At 45.7% G+C, this 18,594-nt stretch overlaps 2 protein-coding genes across 12 annotated transcripts in view; both read right to left on the reverse strand.

Annotated features, from left to right (window-relative positions):
* The window catches only part of IRF2 (interferon regulatory factor 2), a 145,969-nt gene that overhangs the window by 72,224 nt on the left and 55,151 nt on the right, over nt 1–18,594 (reverse strand). For 4 of the 11 annotated variants that reach the window (XM_005671703.4, XM_003359469.6, XM_085001033.1 and 1 more), the window contains exon 1: nt 15,745–15,915. The exons of 5 other annotated variants lie outside the window; for them this stretch is intronic. The gene's annotated coding sequence lies outside the window, so the exon portion shown is untranslated. Of the gene's footprint in view, nt 1–15,354; nt 15,567–15,744; nt 15,916–18,594 lie in introns of those variants that run through there. 2 more of the 11 variants (XM_085001034.1, XM_005671700.3) reach the window with 2 other exon arrangements.
* LOC106506214 (uncharacterized) lies at nt 13,239–16,140 on the reverse strand. Its single transcript, XM_085000864.1, has 2 exons — nt 16,069–16,140; nt 13,239–15,173 (listed from the first exon to the last, which is right to left on the reverse strand). The coding sequence occupies exons 1-2, from the start codon at nt 16,138–16,140 to the stop codon at nt 14,244–14,246; spliced, it is 1,002 nt and encodes a 333-aa protein (XP_084856990.1). The 3' UTR covers nt 13,239–14,243.

Consider the following 18,594-nt stretch of genomic DNA (forward strand, 5'->3'; position numbering starts at 1 on the left):
GGCTGGGAAATTCTGGTGAGGCACACCCTCGCTGCTCTGGTCCAAGACAGAGCTCCTTGAAGCTCCCGCTGTGGCGAGTTAAGAACCCCACGCAGTCTCCATGAGGATTAGGGTTCAATCCCTGGACTGCTCAGTGGGTTAAGGGTCCGAAGTTGCCGCAAGCTGCAGATGTAGGTTGCAGATGCAGCTCCGATGTGGCGTTGCTGTGGCTGTGACGTAAGCCAGCAGCTGCAGCTCCGATTCGACCCCTAGCCTGGGAACTTCCATATGCTGCAGGTGCGGCCCTAAAAAGAAAAGAAAAGAAAAAAGGATCTGGCGCTGCCACAGCTGTGGCACAGGTCACAGCTGGAGCTCAGATTTGATCCCTGGCCCAGGAGCTTCCAAATGCCACAGGTGTGGCCAAAAAAAAAAGAGCCCCTTCCTCTTCTCTCCATAGCTTCTAGTAAGCTCATATTTCATTCTTTTTGTGCCTACAGATGGTTATTTCCCTGCCTGTCTAACTAAATGATAAGGTCTGTGAGAACATGAAATTGTCAACTTCACATCTCCACAACACAGGGCATCACACCAGCAGTCCAGAAATGTCTGTCAGAGGAATTAACTCTTTTTGAGAGTTGTGTTTAAAATATTTGCTTGCAAAACAGATAAGTCTTCAACTTAACTTCTTTGTCAGATTTGTTATCATTCTTGAGGCTAATTTTAAGGACTTTTTTTTTTTTTTTTTTTTTTTGTCTTTTTGCTATTTCTTTGGGCCGCTTCCGCGGCATATGGAGGTTCCCAGGCTAGGGGTCGAATCGGAGCTGTAGCCACCGGCCTACGCCAGAGCCACAGCAATGCAGGATCTGAGCCGCGTCTGCAACCTACACCACAGCTCACGGCAACGCCAGATCGTTAACCCACTGAGCAAGGGCAGGGACCGAACCCGCAACCTCATGGTTCCTAGTCGGATTCGTTAACCACTGCGCCACGACGGGAACTCCAAGGACTTTTAAAAAGCCTGGGCTCCAAGGCTGAAAGGAATACACATTTTTGCAACTCCTCTTACCACTTTGCCTTATGTCCAACCACAGACATTATCTATCTTCTTCCCAATTATTTACAACTGATTCTTAGTTACAATCTATACATTATCTTGCCAGGCTATATTATCCGATAAAAACCAACTTCTCAAAAGAATTGAGTGAAGTGAAAACTTTGAAAACAGTAAACATAAACCTGCAATAAATTTGCTACTGTAAAGTTGTTATTTCACAGAATTTTTTCATCTACTACAGCTCTTATAAGGACAGACGAAAGGTTTCTCCTGTCGATAATTCATAATAAACAATTGCTTTTATTCATTTTCCCTAACAAATCTGTTACTAGAGCCACATTTTTTTTCATTCACTCAAGCAGTAGTATTGAACTATTACTGAAAGTATTATGTCTAAATTCTTATGCCCTCAAATGTTATTCTGAGGCTGCTGCTATTCACTTTGATTCTGAAATACCACCAAAGTGATGAACCGTAGGGTCTTTTTTATTGAAGGTCCCATATGAGCAGCTGCTACAATTAATTCACTACCATATTCAATCACTGCTATGTTTTTCCTCTCACCAGAGACGTTAGGGTTCAAAATATAACAGAAAAAAATTAATTCTTTACTATGGAGTTCAACAAAATGTTCTAAGTACTTATCCAGCCACAAGATCCCGAGCACGTCACTTGATTTTTCTGGCTGTAAAAAGGAAGGAGCAGACTATATCCTCTAGGGAAGCATCCCATTCTAGTTTCCTTCTATGAGAAGGTTAAGTTCTTTTATCTGATTCCCCATTTCCCAATCCACTCTGATATACTTGATTCAGTATAATTTAATTCCGCAAGAGGAACTGTTATCAGCTCTACGACATCTCAAAACTTGAAAAATGGTTTTGTGCCACATGCTACACACGCTACAATGAGAGAGGATCTTCTGCATTTTCACACCATACTAGCCTATCGCTCTAGAACCCACACAAAGAATGACTCAGTCCTCCAACTCAACAACAAAGAATCCAAATAACCAATTCAGAAATGGGGCAAAATACTGGAACAAACGTTTCTCCAAAGAAGACATACACATGGCCAAGAAGCACATGCAAAGATGTTCAACATTACCAGCCATTAGAGAAATGACGGCAAAACCACAATGAGAGACCACCTCACACCCCACACACAATTATTCAAAAAAAAAAAAAAGAAAGAAAGAAAGAAAAGAAATTCTGGCAAGGATATGGACAAACTGGAACCAACCCTTGCGCATTACTGATGGGAATATAAAATGGTGCAGCCTTTGTGGAAAACGGTTCCTCAAAAGGTTAAACCTAGAATTACTGTATGATCCACTGGACTGAAAGACCTGCAAGCAGGGACTCGAACAGATATTTTACAGCAGTGTTCCCAGCAGCATTATTCACAATAGCCAAAAGGTAATGACAGCCCAAGCGCCCATCGACAGATGAATGGATAAACAAAATGTGGGAATGTTATTCGGTCTTAAACAGGAAAGACATTCTGACACACGCGACAACATGGATGAACCTGGAAAACATTCTAAGTGAAATAAGCCAGGCTCAAAAGGACAAATATTGTCTGATGCCACTTAGGTGAGGTTCCTAGAGAAGTCAGTTACCCAGAGACAGAAGGTAGAATGGTGGTAGGTCAGGGGGAGGGAGGCAGGGCTCTTGTTTAATGGGTACAAAGTCTGTCGTCTGAGGTGATTAAAAAAAAAGTTCTTGAGTTCCCGTCGTGGTTCAGTGGTTGGCGAATCCGACTAGGAGCTGTGAGGTTGCAGGTTCAATCCCTGGCCTTGCTCAGTGGGTTAAGGATCTGGCATTGCCATGAGCTGTGGTGTAGGTCGCAGACGCTGCTCGGATCCCTCGTTGCTGTGGCTCTGGCTTAAGCCGGTGGCTACAGATCCGATTCGACCCCTAGCCTGGGAACCTCCATATGCCATGGAAAGCGGCCCTAGAAAAAGGCAAAAAGACAAAAAAAAAAAAAAGTTCTGGACTGGGATAGGGGTGATAGTTGCACAACACTGTAAGGTACTTAATGCTATTGGATATACTTAAAGATGATTATAATGGCAAATTCTGCATTATGTTTACCTCAATAAAAAAAAAAGAACAGCTACACATGCATTTATTAATTCACTACTTGTGGTCACTGCTTCCTCCAGGCCTACTTGAACAATAGTCATTCTTTACCTCCAGGTACCTGAAGTATTTACTGACCCTCCCCCTACCCCCATGCACACGCACAGAGAGAAAAGGATGGGTTTTCAAAATTAAAGAAGGATCAATTTCCCCTCCATGGCGACATCATCTCAAAAGGAGGTGAGGAAAAAGCCTCTCCTGGATCCTATGAGAAGAGCTCGGTTCTCCCGGAACAACTTCCCTCGAGGCATCAGGGGCAGCTGTGTTACCAGCAGTGCAGCCAGTTCCAGAGTCTACCCCCTGGGAGAGGGAAGTAGAGGGTGGAGATAACTATCAAACTATCCGGACTCGGCTGATGCCAGAGGATGGCGGAATTCTACAGGCCACACTGCGCAGGGCAAGAGTTGGCAAACAGACAAAACAACAAACAGTATGTTTGGTTTAGCCCATCATTATATGATTTACTAAAAATCAATCTCAAATAAAGTGTGTACAGTTAGCCAAAAAAATGTGCCAGGTTAGCACTGCTGCTTCCCCTAGAGTTGGGGGCCACCCCAGGTGGCCCACTGATGCCTGAAAGAACTCTAAAAGGGATGCACAGGAGTTCCCATCATGGTGCAGCGGAAATGAATCTGACTAGGAACCATGAGGTTTCGGTTTCGATCCCTGGCCTCATTCAGTGGGTTCAGGATATGGTGTTTCTGTGAGCTGTGCTGTAGGTCGCAGACGCAGTTTGAATCTGTTATTCCTGTGGCTGTAGCGTAGGCTGGCAGCTATAGCTCCGATTAGACCCCTAGCCTGGGAACCTCCATATGCCGCAGGTGCGGCCCTAAGAGACAAAAGACAAAATTAATTAATTAATTAATTAATTAATTAATTTTAAAAAGGGATGCACAGACACCTAAGGTCATGTCTGGAACTGAGGTCTTGTTGCCCAGACTACGGCTCCTCACTGTAGGGTAGGCAGACCCTCAACTGAATTCACTTAAAGCCAAGCTGACCACTTTCCTACCTTTTTTCTACGTACTCCCCAGATAGGAGTACGGTAGCAGGGAGTACACACCTATTAAGTAAACGACTGACTGGATGAATGACTGAAATAGTCCATTGTTTCAGTTCTGGGCCCATATCTACCCCATCTCCCAGACTGCAGCCCAAAATGGCAAGCTGACTTTGAGGAAAAGCAAAAAAAAAAAAAAAAAAAAAAAAAGGTTTGATGCATTCAAAGCACCTATATGAGAGGCAAATAAATATATCTTCTCCTGTAATATTTTAAACTCACCCTGACTTCCAGAATCACCAGTAGAACCACACCACACCCAAAAGTGGAAATAGCAGTTCATCCACATTGCCTCCTGGGAACTTTGGACTTTATGTCTATAACGGAGAGAAGAATGGGGAGCAGTAGCACCTGTACCTAGAACCCCCCGACTCACCCAAGTCACCCTCTGGGGGGCACCAGCCTCTGGGTCTCCACTCATCCTTCAGGATCTTAACTTTCCAGGTCAACCCAACAATGCCCATGAGTTAAGTTTTCCCATAGGCATCAAATCCCAACACCCCCCAAAGCGTCAATAAAGATTTACCTCCAGGATTACGATTTTAAAGTGAGATTATACTTTCCTGTTCTTCTGTCAGTTGCAAATCCCCAAACCTACTCGAATTCACTTAAAACTAATCTACAGTGTTTTCATTGGAAGAAAGCAATCAGGAAAGCTCTGACCCACTGAGCAGCTGGGAATTTCTTTGCTGAAGGTTTGGTTTAGTCTTTATTTTTCTAGCTGCTGGCCCTGCTAACATGATTCAGTGAAGGTCGTATTTAATCTTGCAGAGAAAAGCTACCTAAGCAGTTCTTAGGTAGGCTTCAGGAAAAATAAATTGCCTGGGCTCTGTGGATAAGTCTGTTGCTTCTACCCAACAATTACAGTCAAAGAGAACAAATGAAGGCAACTGGAAGATAACCGGGCTTGATGTCAAAAGAACTTCCCTGCACACAGGTTATGGGCTGAATGTTTGTTAATAACAAAGTTTTTGTTCATAACGAACCCACTCGGAAAGTAGCAGCTCCCGAATGTACACCTCCGGTTTATCAGCAAATAGAGCTTATTTACATGTACAGGAAGGTATTACTATCAGCACTGGACATAAATGTCAACGGAATAGACTGATAAGATTTTTGTTAAGGCCTTGGTACAAAGAAGAAAACCAAACAATTTTTTCACCTTCTGGATGTTGAACTCCTAATATAGAGTGACAAATCCTAATGCAAAGTGACAAATCCCAATGTTTACGTGCTCAATACATATACCATTTGTTTGTAACACAAAGGAGATCTGGGCCACCCGTCCAGAGCTGGAATTCAGCCTTTGGAGCTAACCTTTGCTTTAGGGCTGAAAATCAAATCAACAAATATTTGTCTAGTGCTTCCTGTGTATCAAGCACTGGTGAGAATGCAAGGAAATACGACACGATCCCAGCTCTCAGCTGACTTGCCCGGGCGAGGTGCTGCAAACGGGAAAAACCAAGGAATCGATGATTTTAACAGTTTAAGAGGATGGAAAAGGTTCAAGAGGCTTGTAATGAATGGCATATCCAGTGTGTTGCTTCTGAAGAGATTCAGAGCATCTTAGTATTTTTGTCCGGTGAGATCAGGTGAGGTTTGTGGGGAGAAGGCCCAGAGAGGTGCAGCTATAACCAAATGACCACTCTCACTCTGCTTTCCTCTGGTCCTTTCAGGTGTGGTCCCTGTGTTACAATGTTTCACTGCATTTCTCTTCACACCCTGCTTCATTTCCAAATCCTGCACCATCCAACAGTAACCACCAGGCACACACAGCCACTGCACACTTGAAACATCCCCAGACTGAATTAAGATGTGTTGTAGGTGTAAAAGACACACCGAAGGCTAAAAAGAACATAAATGATCTCAGTATTTCTATATTCATTACATGTTGAATTGATAACCTTTTGGACACACCATGCTAACTAAAAGTGTTAAAATTAACTTCACCTACTTCTTTTTACTTTTCTAACGTAGATACCGGAAAATTAAAAACCATACATGTGGCTCACATTATACTTGGGTTGGACAGTGTTGTCCTAATCAATACATTTTTTTTTGGCCGAGCTTTGGCATTCTGCCGCTCAAGTCCTAATGGTTACGCCCAATCCTAGTTTCGTTGACACATCCAAAATTGTCTCCTAAATCTACACAGGGATTAAAGCTATTCTAAACATTTTTTTCAGACACAAATTAGGGATTTGGAGGCTTCTGCAGTTGTGGAAAGTCAGAAGTCACATTCTGAGTCACATGAAGTCATTCTCCAACAGGGACTTGTAAAGATTGGTGTGTGGGGAAAATAACACTTGCCCAGACTCCTTGGTGCTCCTGTGCTTGGCCACCCAAGATACAGGAATGCACATGACATGGATACAAAGATAGGCAATGTTTGAATTCGCCTCCCCTAGAAACATTTTATATTTTACCTACCACGAGAATTGCATCTGTAGCCATTTGTCTAAATAAACTGCTCTGATCCAGAAGGATAACCAAACTTCTCTTATCTCCTCAAGAGAGCCAAATGGTTACAGCCTGGACCAGGTCCCTAGGTTAAGTTCATAGGATGCTAGGAAGATCTCTCTTTCTAAACATGGTCATTTCAAAGGGCATGAAGCCCAGATCTTAGGGACACCTAGACGTGTAAAAGCCTTATGTTCCCAAAAGTTCGGATGAAAACCTTGGATCCTTTCCATCCCAACTCAAAGGAGCAAAGGTGTCTGTTTTCCCTTTCCCTCCTCCCCCACCTCTTTCTCCTTGGGCAGAGGGGGTACCTGCTCTGATACAAGCTAAAATGTAATGCACACTCACATTCCATTAGTTTTCACAGCATCACCTGAGGGTCTAGGTATGCAGGACCAACACTGCAACATCTCTCTGGCTGGGACCTGGCTGTAAAGGTCAATCAAGAACTCTTTCCTTCCCTTGCCCGCCACCACAGGTGTCTGGTGTTTCTATGGGATTCACTTACATAATGGACGTATCTGTGAAATGCGTAACATCTCAGATCCTCCAAAGTTCTTGACAAAACAGTGTATCCCAGCCTTACCTGGGAACCATCCATCTCAGTGTCTTCAAGCAGCAAGAGCTGAATCAGGACAATGGCACTTCTTAGCACTGGCTGGGAAAGCCCTGACTCTAGAGCTCCATACATCAAAGCAGAAAGGGCCCAGGAGTGGCCAAATTCACAAACATCCTCCTCAGCAACATCCAATTTCCTGGTCCTCATTCTACATTTACCAGAGGTGAGGTCAGAGGAGAATCACTTTAAAGTTGTCTCGAGAATATTTTTCTGGTTATCAAAGTAATTAGGCTGTTATATTAAATTTGGAAAATACAAGTGTTGGGGGGGGCAAACATCCATAATCTCACCACCCAAATGTTTCCTTCCAGTTTTTTTTTAAATGATGCATATACAAATAAACACATACATTTTAAAAATAAAATTAGAGTCACAACTGAATACCCTCTTTTCTCCATTCAACATACACTGCCAACATCTTCCCATTATTAAATGCAAAAACATGGATTTTATCAGCTATCTATACTCAGTGTGTGGAGGTGCCGTAATTCATTTAAATGTGCTCCTATTGTTGGGTATTTCGAGTGTTTCCGGGTTTTCACTGTAACAAAAGCTAACAGTAAACATCCTTAATATAAATCTTTGCCCCATCTCTGGTTACTTCACATGAGTAAGTTCCTAGGAGTGGAATTACTGGAACAGAGAGTTCAACATAAGTATACACCACCAAACTGAATTCCAGAAAGTTTACTTCAAAGTACAATCCCTTGGGAGTTCCCGCTGTGGCTCAGTGGTAATGAACCCAACTAGTATCCATGAGGATGTGGGTATGATCCCTGGCCTCGATTAGTGGATTAAGGATCCAGTGTTGCCATGAGCTGTATGGCTCAGGATACGAAGGTACGGCTTGGATTCCCTGTGGCTGTGGCTGTGGTATAGGCCAGCTAATGCAGCTCCAATTCAACGCCTAGCCTGGAAACGTCCATATGCCACAGGTGCAGCCCTAAAAATCAAAAAAAAAAAAAAAAAAAAAAAAGTACAATCCCTCAACTATTACACGAAGTACTTAGTTTCAAGCCCAGTGTGACAAGCAGTACCACTGACGGCATCCATAGCTCAGTCTTAACCTGTACCTCCTGCCCTTTAGGGCAACACAGTATAAGCCGATTCTGTTTTCCTGACCTTACCTCCTTTACCTCTATTTCCCTAGTTACCTCCTTTAATCTGGCAAAAATAAAACAGCAGCAAGGAAATCCAGCACAAGGAATGGAGGAGCGCCTAGGAGCTAGCAGAGTATTGCTGATCCATTTCATCAACATGCCTCTTCCTCAAGGGAACCCATGGCTGCCAAGGCAATTCAGACTGAGTCTCGAGTGGGGGGCACGGATTCCTCATCCTCTTCAGCTCCAACACTAATGTGGCATCCTGGTTGTGACCCTTCACAGTTTTCTATTTCCTTGTCTGAAGTTGGCCAATGCCCAGCAGTTTCCTCCCCCCCACGATAAAAAAAAAAAAAAAAAAAGCCATATTTTAAAGTCAGAAATGGAAGGTCCTCCATTTATCCTGCAGTTACCATCAATTAACTACCAACTTGTCCCCTCTATTTCCAAAATGTCTTCAATGCCATTGGTGGCAGGCAAAAGTCTACCTGCCTGATTCCCTCTTCTCTCTCTCCTACTAGAATTCAGGAGGCACTATCCTGCTCTCCACCTTAGTCTCTTTTCTCATCCTCCAATTGTCACCTCCCAATGCCCTCGCCTCTCCTATTCCAACACTCCACACGCCCACTGACACCCTCTCCAGGGGCCAGGAGGCTTTTGTCCACCACTGCAATTTTTTCATTGTCTTCAATAATTGTCCAGTAAGGTGAACCAAAAAAAAGCTCTCTTCAAAAATAACACGTTGGATATCACTTGAAACAATACAGTCTGTGGAGCTGTGGCACAGAGGGTTAAGGATCTGGCATTGCCGTACCAGCAGCAAAGGTGGCAGCTGAGACTCAGATTAACCCCTGGCCCAGGAACTTCCATATGCCACAGGAGCGGCCACTGGGGGTGGGGAGGGGTGGACTGTCTGCAGTTCCTTCTCACTCAAAATGTCAACTTCCTGAGATGGAGAAGTCTGTAGGATTCTAAGCTTATGGGGCCAGGACAGTGCATTTCATCTATAAAGTATTTCTTTGGTGCCTACAAAAACTTGACATCTTTATGCTCAATAAGAACAAATTAAATTGGAAGCTCATCTTTCCTTTGATCACATTAGGGTGTATGAGTATCAAATGCTCTCACACAGGAGCAACAGATTGCTAAGGACACCGGAGAAGAAATTATTTATGACAATGACAGAGCAAGCAGTTAACTCGAAAAAATGGTTAATGAAAACTGGACAGGCTTTTATCACACAAAACTCTACATTAAGATACTCCGTTGAACTAAACTGGTCTTGCCTTTGAGATAAAAATGCTTAGGATTCATCACCAGAAAAAAGGGCACAGACTCCCTTCTCATAATCATGGGACTACAAGGCATACACACAGGGCACAGGACATAAGGGGACATTTTTTTGCTTGACTCTTGTTCTTTCTTGTATATCGACACTTAATACTAAATTGATAAAGGGGAATACAAGCTAAAACAGAAAACAAACAAACAAACAAAAAAAAACAACCCATGACTCTTTATATAAGCCTTCCTAGACAGAGACATCGTCATAAAACAAAGTCCTTCTTGCCTCTTCAGAATGGAAAATTCAAAGTATCACAACCACAACACTCATCCCATTTTTATATGACAAGCAAGGTCAACATGAGCAGAGCCAACAGAGAAGGACCACAGATTCCCTACTCAAAGCACCACCTAAAAGGTGGATGATAAGTTCCATCTGCTTGCTTTCCTGCCCAGTGTTGCCTCTGAGCCAATGAGGAAATGAAACGATCTGGCCCTAGACAGAGATCCTCGATGCAGTGGTTCTCCACCTTTGCTCTGGCCCAGCACCTGAGGACACACTGGTGAACATCAGAGGCTTACTCTTGGGGTGGAGGTGGGGGTGAGGATGGGGTTCTTAGGGCAGGAGAGAAAGGAGGAGGATGGAGCTGCAGACAGCCTCAAATCTGAATGTTCTGTGTGGCTTCTGAAAGCCCCTTGCCCTCCGTGATTCTGATACACACCTGAGTGCCATCCTTCAGAAATGACAGAGCGATGCAGCCCCATTTTACAACTGTGAAAACTAAGGTCCAGAAAGAGGAAATGACTGGAGAGTTAATAAAAGAGCTGAAAGTCAACTCCGGGCCTCTGGACTCTTGAATTCATGTACCTTCCACTACCCAGAGCCTTGTACATACCTGGCTGTCAGCATATATCTAATAGCTAAATGAAATAAGGACCCAAAGTGTGCATTCATTTAACAAAATAATTGTCTGGGTTACAGCAATGATTGATAACCTAGGGTTCCTGGATCCCCAGCAGAACTTAAGAGTTACTGATGGGAGTGGGGAGACGGTAGCCAATTTCAGAACCTCAGAAAGCCTAAGCGGACTGTCAGTTTATCCAAGAAACTGCTGCTCAGGCTGTCCACAACGTCAAGTTTCTTTACTTGAGGTTGGAATCAGACCAGCTGGATTTGATGCCGCTAGTTCTCTCAAGTCCATCGGGAGCTCTGACTACAAGTCCGGTGTGTTGCCGAGTAATAAAAATGGGCATGTGAAGTCTTCCTAACTAAACACAATCTGTTTCAGAGACAGTCTGTCAAAAGATGGAACTTGTGAGAGGGGAAATCATTTTAAAAGGATCTTTCAAGGTCAAACACTGGTGACTGTGGGTTCTCTGGACAGGTCATAGACCAGCCTCAGGTGGCCTTGATTTTCTGCCTGTGTATTTCCCTTCGTATTCTATATAATATATTGGCTTCAGGTTTAAATCTGGATCATATAGATAACATCATTCTTCGCTGAAAAATTAAAAAAAAAAAAATCAAGATTTAATAAAGTCTCTTCACTCCCATTCCCACCAGCTACCCCTACCACGAGGACCACTGTTTGATCCTGCCTCGGGATAGACATGACAGCCAAATATTCATCAGACTAAGACCAAAAGAAGGGCATAAATGGGCCAATGGGGACAGAAAGCCCTAACTTCCTACCTCCCTGTGGGAAAGGTGTCCCATAAAGACCAAAAGAAGAACTGATTTTATTGTTAACAATAACTGACAGTTCATAACAATTTGTCATTTTGTATACTATTTTATGTTATTAAATATATATATATACACATATATATACACATCTATACACACACACACACTATATGTTCCTTTTCACACTATATGTTTCCTTATATATACACATCTATATACACACACACACACACACACACACACACTATATGTTCCTTTTCACTATATGTTTCCTTGTCATCATATATTTTCACATATAATAGTGCTGGCTATGTACTGAGCTTTCAAAAAATAAATGCAAGTTAACTGAGTCCCTTTAAAGATATTATAGCAAAAACTAAAATCAGTTAAGGGCATACTCTGTAATAACATGTAATGAACTGAAGGGTTTTCAGTACTGATGAAGAAAATTCAGACTAAAGTACAGTGAGCTTGGGAAGATTTCCTCCTGATATAAAGAGGGAAAATACATTAGCTCAATCATTTTTATTTCCATATCATCTGGTCTCCATGGACACCATCTAACTTCTTTCCTGACAGGAAAAGAAAAAAAAAATAACTCACTGGCAATAACATATTTCATTTTGTTAAATACTTTAATGCTTTACATAAAATAATTATTCTGTGTTAAATTCCTTACCATTATCTATACACTTTCAGAACAAGTAAAATCCCTTCTTGCTGAAAAGTCAATGTTTAAGCCACAGTGATGATTTCCTGGCTTTTTCTTTTTTTTTTTTTTTTTTTAGGGCCACAGCTGCAGCATACGGAAGTTTCCAGGCTAGGGGTCCAATTGGAGCTAGCTGCCGGCCTACACCACAGCCACAGCAATACCACATCTGAGCTGCATCTGCCCCCTACACCACAGCTCACGGCAACGCCAGATCCTTAACCCACTGAGCGAGGCCAGGGATCAAACCCGTGTCTTCATGGATCCTAGTTGGGTTTGTTAACCACTGAGCCATGAAGGGAACTCCCTCCCTGGCTTTTAAAATGAAGAATAATCTGACAGAATTCTGAAAGTGAACACCTTATACATTTGTAGGTTGCTGTAACTTATGCAACCTTCTTTCATAACAGTATCTCACTTGTTCCCTTTGCAACCCTATCAGATATACAGTTAAGTATTATCACCTTCCACAGAACTCACTGGAAAAGGTAATTACTGTATTTATTTTTAGTTAGGTATTGTCAGCTCATCAGCTAGAATGCAATCTCCCCAGAAGGTAAAGAAATTGTCTTCCTGTTCCCAGTTGAATCCACAGAACAAGCACTGTGTCTGGGGCACCGTGAATGTTCTAGGAATAGTTATTAAATGAATAAAGTCCCTTATTTGCTTTAAGCCTTTTTTTGGTATAAAGCACATAACGGAACCATGTCCCAGATACCCCATTTAGAGCTCAGTGGTCTGTTCTCTATCAAAAGGAAATTGTGTGAAAATGCTCTAAAAACAACGAAGCTTATATGCCATAATACTAAGAATAAAAGTACAGTGTCCTTGAAAACACAAGAAATCGACCCACGTCAAATGTTAAACATCCAGAGTTTCAAATTTTCCACTACTATGTTTAAACATCTTTAGCTAGCTTTGGTATACTGAATATTTGCCTAATAAAGTCCTCGGGAAAGCAGAGAAAGAGAAAAGTGGGGTCATGGTTCACTGAGCTGTCAGGACTTTTTGTTTGCCATAACTGGCTTCCAATTAAACTACAAACCCTTACTTTTGGTTATGATGACATTTTTACTGGTAAGTCGGTCTGAAATATGCGGAATTATCTCTAACTTTTGAAGGTCAAAAGAAAAAAACTCAACTCATTGAGAATGAAATATGTAAACGTTTAATATTAAGACGCAGTTACAAATTGTAACAGCAAAGAACTCTTGGATCTAAGAAACCAAAATCTAACTTCTTACACAACAAGCTGAGTTATAAATTATAATCATTCACTAATTACAGTGAAATTCTGGACTCTGCCCCATCAATCGATAGATGTTCCTTCCAACTTTACCGCTTCAAAATGCCTGGTTGAGTCCTAAACCGTCCATCTGTTGAAGTTTCCTTAGAAAACACAAGTTTTTCCAGGATTTCTTAGGTTTCTATTTCTACCCTTTCCCCCCCTCTAAAAAAGGAATGATGGGGGTGGGGTGAGAAAACTAGAAAGTCCTGAATGTGTGTGCATGGGATTAAACAGGGTCACCCTCCAGGTCTTGGTAAGGGAGCGGAGCATGCGCCTGCCTAACTTCAAGACCATCGACCTGGTCCCAGTCTGTCACCAGCCCCCTGTCTGCACCTGCCTTAAACACCAAAAAAAAGCTCAGGCTGCTAAGTTCCAATGTTATCTGCAGTCGGTTTGAAAACTAATAAGTGAATGCAAGCTTGACAGCAACCTCGGTGATTCCTGAAAATCCACAACAGGAAATGTAACTATCCTCCACCCTCCCTTGCCATTCATCAAAAGCAGACCTAGTCACAGCAACAGGGAGGCCAGTGGCAGAAGGTAAATGCTGGCACTTTTCCTCAACTAGGAAACCTCCGAATTTTCTTAACCCAGGGCTGGGAGCACTACCCGTAGCCCACACTGGGGGAAGGGAGCGGGTAAAATATCCCTAAGTTACAAACACTATACAGAGGGGGTGAAAACTACTAAACGCCAAGCCGCAAGTATGGGGCAACCTCGACTGCCAGTCCCAGGGGTCACGTTCACAGCCGATGACCAGGGGTCCTGCCTACACCGACTGACTCGGGCACCTCGTCCGGCGCTGGGAAGACCGTTTCTGAGCCCGGCTCTGGCTGCCAGCCTCCTGCCCTCTTCTTCCCCTCTAAAGGGGCAAGGGGGTGAGGGCGGCCAACGCAGCCACACGTGCGGCCCAAACCCAGACGCCAGTGCGTCCTCGGAAGGGGATGAGTTGCATCCTGAAGCCCCTGGAACTTGGAAAGGCTGCCCGAGCCCTCTCGGGGCCGGGTCCCAGGCCGTAGCCCCGCGAGCGGGCGGGCGCCACGATCGGCCACAGCGGGCATCGCTTGGTGGGCGAGCCCGGCCCGCGAGGCGGAAAGGAAGTGGCGGCCGCGGCTTTGCACCAACCACGTTTGGCCGGCGGGCGAATGCCACTCGGCGCCCCGAGCGGGATCGGAGGGCGCGGGGCGGGCACACGCGTCCCCACCCCGCCGCCGCCCGCGCCCCGGGACCCCCAGGGGAGCCGGCACCCGGGCTTGCCAGCAGGGCGCCGCTCGGTCCCCGGAGGCTCCCCGCCCCCACCTCGCCCGCTCCGTAGCCGAGGCGGGTCAGGCCCAGCGCGCGAGGCCGGCCCGGGGGCGCCCGCGGGGACCCGGAGGCGCCCGGCGCTAGGCCGCGGCCGGGGCCGCTGACCCCTGGGCGCGGCGCCCTCCCAGGACGCGCCGCCCGAGCCCCCGGCGCGCCGGGACAAGTGCATCGACAAGGCCCCAGGGCCAGCCCGGGCGCTGGCCGGCGGGAAGGAGGACGCGGCGTCCCTCCCGGGCGGTGGCGGCAGCGGCCCAGCCCCCAGGAAGCCGGGCGCGCCGGCCAGGCCCGGCGCCCAGCCGGGTTCCGAGCCCGCCCGCCGGCCCCGGCCGCTGGCACCCGACGCCCGCGACCCTTCCCCGAGTCCGGCAGGCGGGCGAGCCCTGGGACCGCCGCCGGGCTCCGCATCAAGTTTCCTTTGGCCGCGGCGGGAGGTGCCTCTCCCGGCCAGACGCGGGGCGCAGGCTGCGGGCGGTCGGCGGGTTCCTGTCTATTTATGCCAGAAGCTGCCGGGAGAGAGCCACTGCCGCCGGGCACCGAGAAGGACCCGCTTCTCTCCTTAGGATCTGGTGGCTACGGCGTCTGTAAACATACACACGCACCCACATGCACCCGATAATTTTGTTTTAAAAGGAGGCCCGACTCCAACAGTCCTGCACCCCCCCCAACACCTGGGGTGCAGAATCACACAGAGCAGGTCTGTGTCCATGGAGCCACCTCTCCGCATCTGCAAATCCAAAAGTGAAATTAAACCTCCACTAACCTCCTCCTCCTCCTCCTCCCTCTTTACCTCCTCCTCCTCCTTGCAGCCTCAGCAGCCCCAGTAGCAGCAGCAACAGCAGCAGAAACCTGCTTTCCCTAAAATCAGATGATCCATAATAGCGCCGACTGTTCCTCCAAAAATCAGTATTAATATTTATGAACCTCAGCATTTTCCGTCTGCCAAACATCGTGTCAAACCATCAGGACGCGCGCACACACAGATCCCCTCCAGTCCTCATAAACATGCCCTCGAGAAAAACACACACGCACAGTCACAACTATTATTTGAAAAATGTTACCTCTCAGTGTGCTTTTTCACGCTACCAATACAATTCCGCAAGGCTTAAGTGTTGCTAGGGTGTGTGAAATGGAAATGAAAGCCCGTCAGTTGAATAATCGCAGGAGCAAAACTAAAAGTTACTCCCCGGCTTGCCTGAGAACAGTCCAGATCGAAAGCAAAACAAGGAGAGGAAACTGCGAAGCGCTGAGGCTGGAAATCCCCCCACCCCCCGCCCTCCTGCCAGCCTCGCTCCCTCCCTCCCTCCCTCCCTCGCTCCCCCCTCCTCCCTCCTCCCTCCTCCCTCCGCCCTTCCTCCCCAGTGTTTGTTTCAAGCTTGTGCAACCGGGAGGTGGAGGCGGAGGGAGGGCTCGAGCAGCCCGGCCGGGAGGTGCGGAAGTTCGCCGCCGCCGTTCATTGGCCGGCCGCACGGCTTTCATCATTTCTCGGAAAAGTCAATTTCATTTTCACTTCCCCACGACGCGGCAGCAGGAGCAACAAGCGGCTGCTCGCGAGTCTGTTGCTCGCACCTCCCGGCGCTCACACTCCCGCGCTCACACTCGAGCGGGGACCCGGGGGGTTACGGGCCGCGAGCTTGGGTTCCGGCCAGAAGCTGTTAACGGTAGGAGGGAAAGGCAGGTACCTACCTACCTGACTCTCCATCCTAAACGTAACCTGAGGGTGGGAAGGAAGGAGGAGGAGGACGTGCCGGGGAAGCAAAGCTCTTGCCATCCAGTTGGTGGGGCAGGTGTAAGAGACATCTAGAGCCTGTTTTCTGAGTGAATAAAAACTCACTTTGTAACACTTCCCACTTCAAAGGAACAAAAGGAGCAATTAACCGACAAGATAGCATTACTTAGATATTAGTGCAATGACTGGGCCAAGGGGCCAAGTGTCGCGACGTCCTGCACTTTATTTGAACCCTTATCGGTAGTTGACAGTGTAACCCTTTGAGGGGCTGCCGGTCATCTGGGACACCGCCTGGAGCTCTTTTGGGGGGGCGATAAGAAAGGCCTTCCCCTAGTAAGTCAACAGCAGCACTCTCCCAGCCTGAGTGTGCAACGGAAGTGACCCTACTGCAGGATGAGATGGGCAAGGGTGATAGCTAATTTTCCTGAAAGAGTCTTCATGTGGCTGGTCCAGGATTGAGGTTTTATACTGTAGTACTTGCAGCCAGGTTCAAACTTGGCCTCTTTAACTTACTAGCTGGGCATCCTCCATCAAGCGGCTGAACCCGAGGCCTTAGTATTCAGTGCCTTGGCATGAGGATGAGTGAGAGAATGCAAGAATCCAGGCACAGCACTTGTCATGTTCAGGGTAAGTTAGCTCAAACTAAGACAATTCACTGGGGACCTGCCACTTTGGGGTCCTTTGCTTTAAAGTATGGGTTCTTTCCTGCCATGCAGTTTCCTTGGCTCTCTCCCACACTTCTCTCCCCAACACATAAAGTCCCTTCCTGGGAGGTCACAGCTACATACATGTAAACACTGTTCTAAAAACGTAACTCCAAGAGTTCTTTTTTTAAAATTAATTGTTTATTTTTCCATTATAGTTGGTTTACAGTGTTCTGTCAATTTTCTACTGTACAGTAAAGTGACCCAGTCACACATACATATATACATTCTTTTTCTCACATTATCCTCCCTCACTCTCCATTACAAGTGACTAAATATAGTTCTCAGTGCTATACAGCAGGATCTCATTGCTTATCCGTTCCGAAGGCAATAGTTTGCATCCAAGAGTTCTTTTATAGTGCAGCAGGTTAAGGATCTGTCATTGTTACTACACTGGCTTGGATCACCACTGTGGGGCAGGTTGGATCCCTGGCCCAGCAATTTCTACAGGCCACAGGCTTGGCCAAAAAAATAAAAATAAAAAAATAACTCCAACACCCCTCTTTGTCACAGAAGTATTGAGTTCTATGGACAGGAAAAAGAAAACTATCTAAATATGCACATGTGGTAAGGAGACCACTGAGGGTTCAGGAACCTGCTCTGTGGCTGTGATCTCAGAAAGAGCTCTCCCATACATCATTATTTCTTATCCCCTCTCAAAGAATACCATGTGACACAGCCACTCGATTTCTTATTTCACAAAGCAATGACCACTATAGGTGATTAGAGTAATGAAATCCAAACTCTGTAGGACAGTTGTCACTCTACCCTCCCCCATGGAGCCAAGTTCAAAACCCGGTCATCCTTAATGTTTTCCTTGTCCCCACCACACATGCAATCAGTAATATCCTATTGACCTGTTTGTTGATGCTAATCTCAAGTATCTCTGGACCTGGCCCCCCTTCCCTATCCCCTTTGCATGGCCGTCATTCAGTGCAGTGGCTTCAGAACTAGGCTTTTGACATGGAATCCTCCAAGTTAACCTTCTTTTCCAGCCTCCTCTCCTGTTACTGTCCCCCACAAGCCCTACACCCCCCACTTGTCAAACCAGCTGTTATTCCTTTTTGTAAAACAAAAAGAGCCACCCTCTAGTTCTTTGTTTTATCCCTGGCACTGGTGCCCAGAACAGAGGCACTCAGCTACTTGTGATTTAAAAGTAACTTACCCTTGGTTCTCAAAGAATGTTTTAGACTTTATCAGAGCTTTTTTTCAGTATAAAGGTAACCGATATTTACTGTACAAAATGCAGAATGTACAGAAAAGTTGAAAGAAGGAAATATGGCGCCTTCAATCTCACCTAAGGCATAGACCTAGTGATATTTTTATGTATTTCCTTCTAATAATTTTTCTAAAGGGCCATTTCCAGTCCTCTTCTGCTCAGCATCTCTGTATCATTTAATAACTCCCGTCATGCTGCCTGATGCCTATGTGACATCCTTCTGCTCTGTTTTATTTCTTATTTCTTTGTTAGCTCCTCT

This window comes from Sus scrofa, chromosome 15 (genome assembly GCF_054392235.1).
Source record: "Sus scrofa isolate SSC_HxYL_T2T_F1_AM1 chromosome 15, Sscrofa_HxYL_maternal_Yorkshire_Landrace_v2.0, whole genome shotgun sequence".
NCBI classification, from domain to species: Eukaryota; Metazoa; Chordata; class Mammalia; order Artiodactyla; family Suidae; genus Sus; species Sus scrofa.

Bases quoted from the DNA above. Each gene is read 5' to 3' on its own strand.
- LOC106506214 (XM_085000864.1), bottom strand. From the start codon at position 16,140: ATGAACGGCGGCGGCGAACTTCCGCACCTCCCGGCCGGGCTGCTCGAG. The intron at 15,174-16,068 runs GTTGCACAAGCT...TGGCATAAATAG, and splicing joins CCCTCCGCCTCCACCTCCCG to ACAGGAACCCGCCGACCGCC.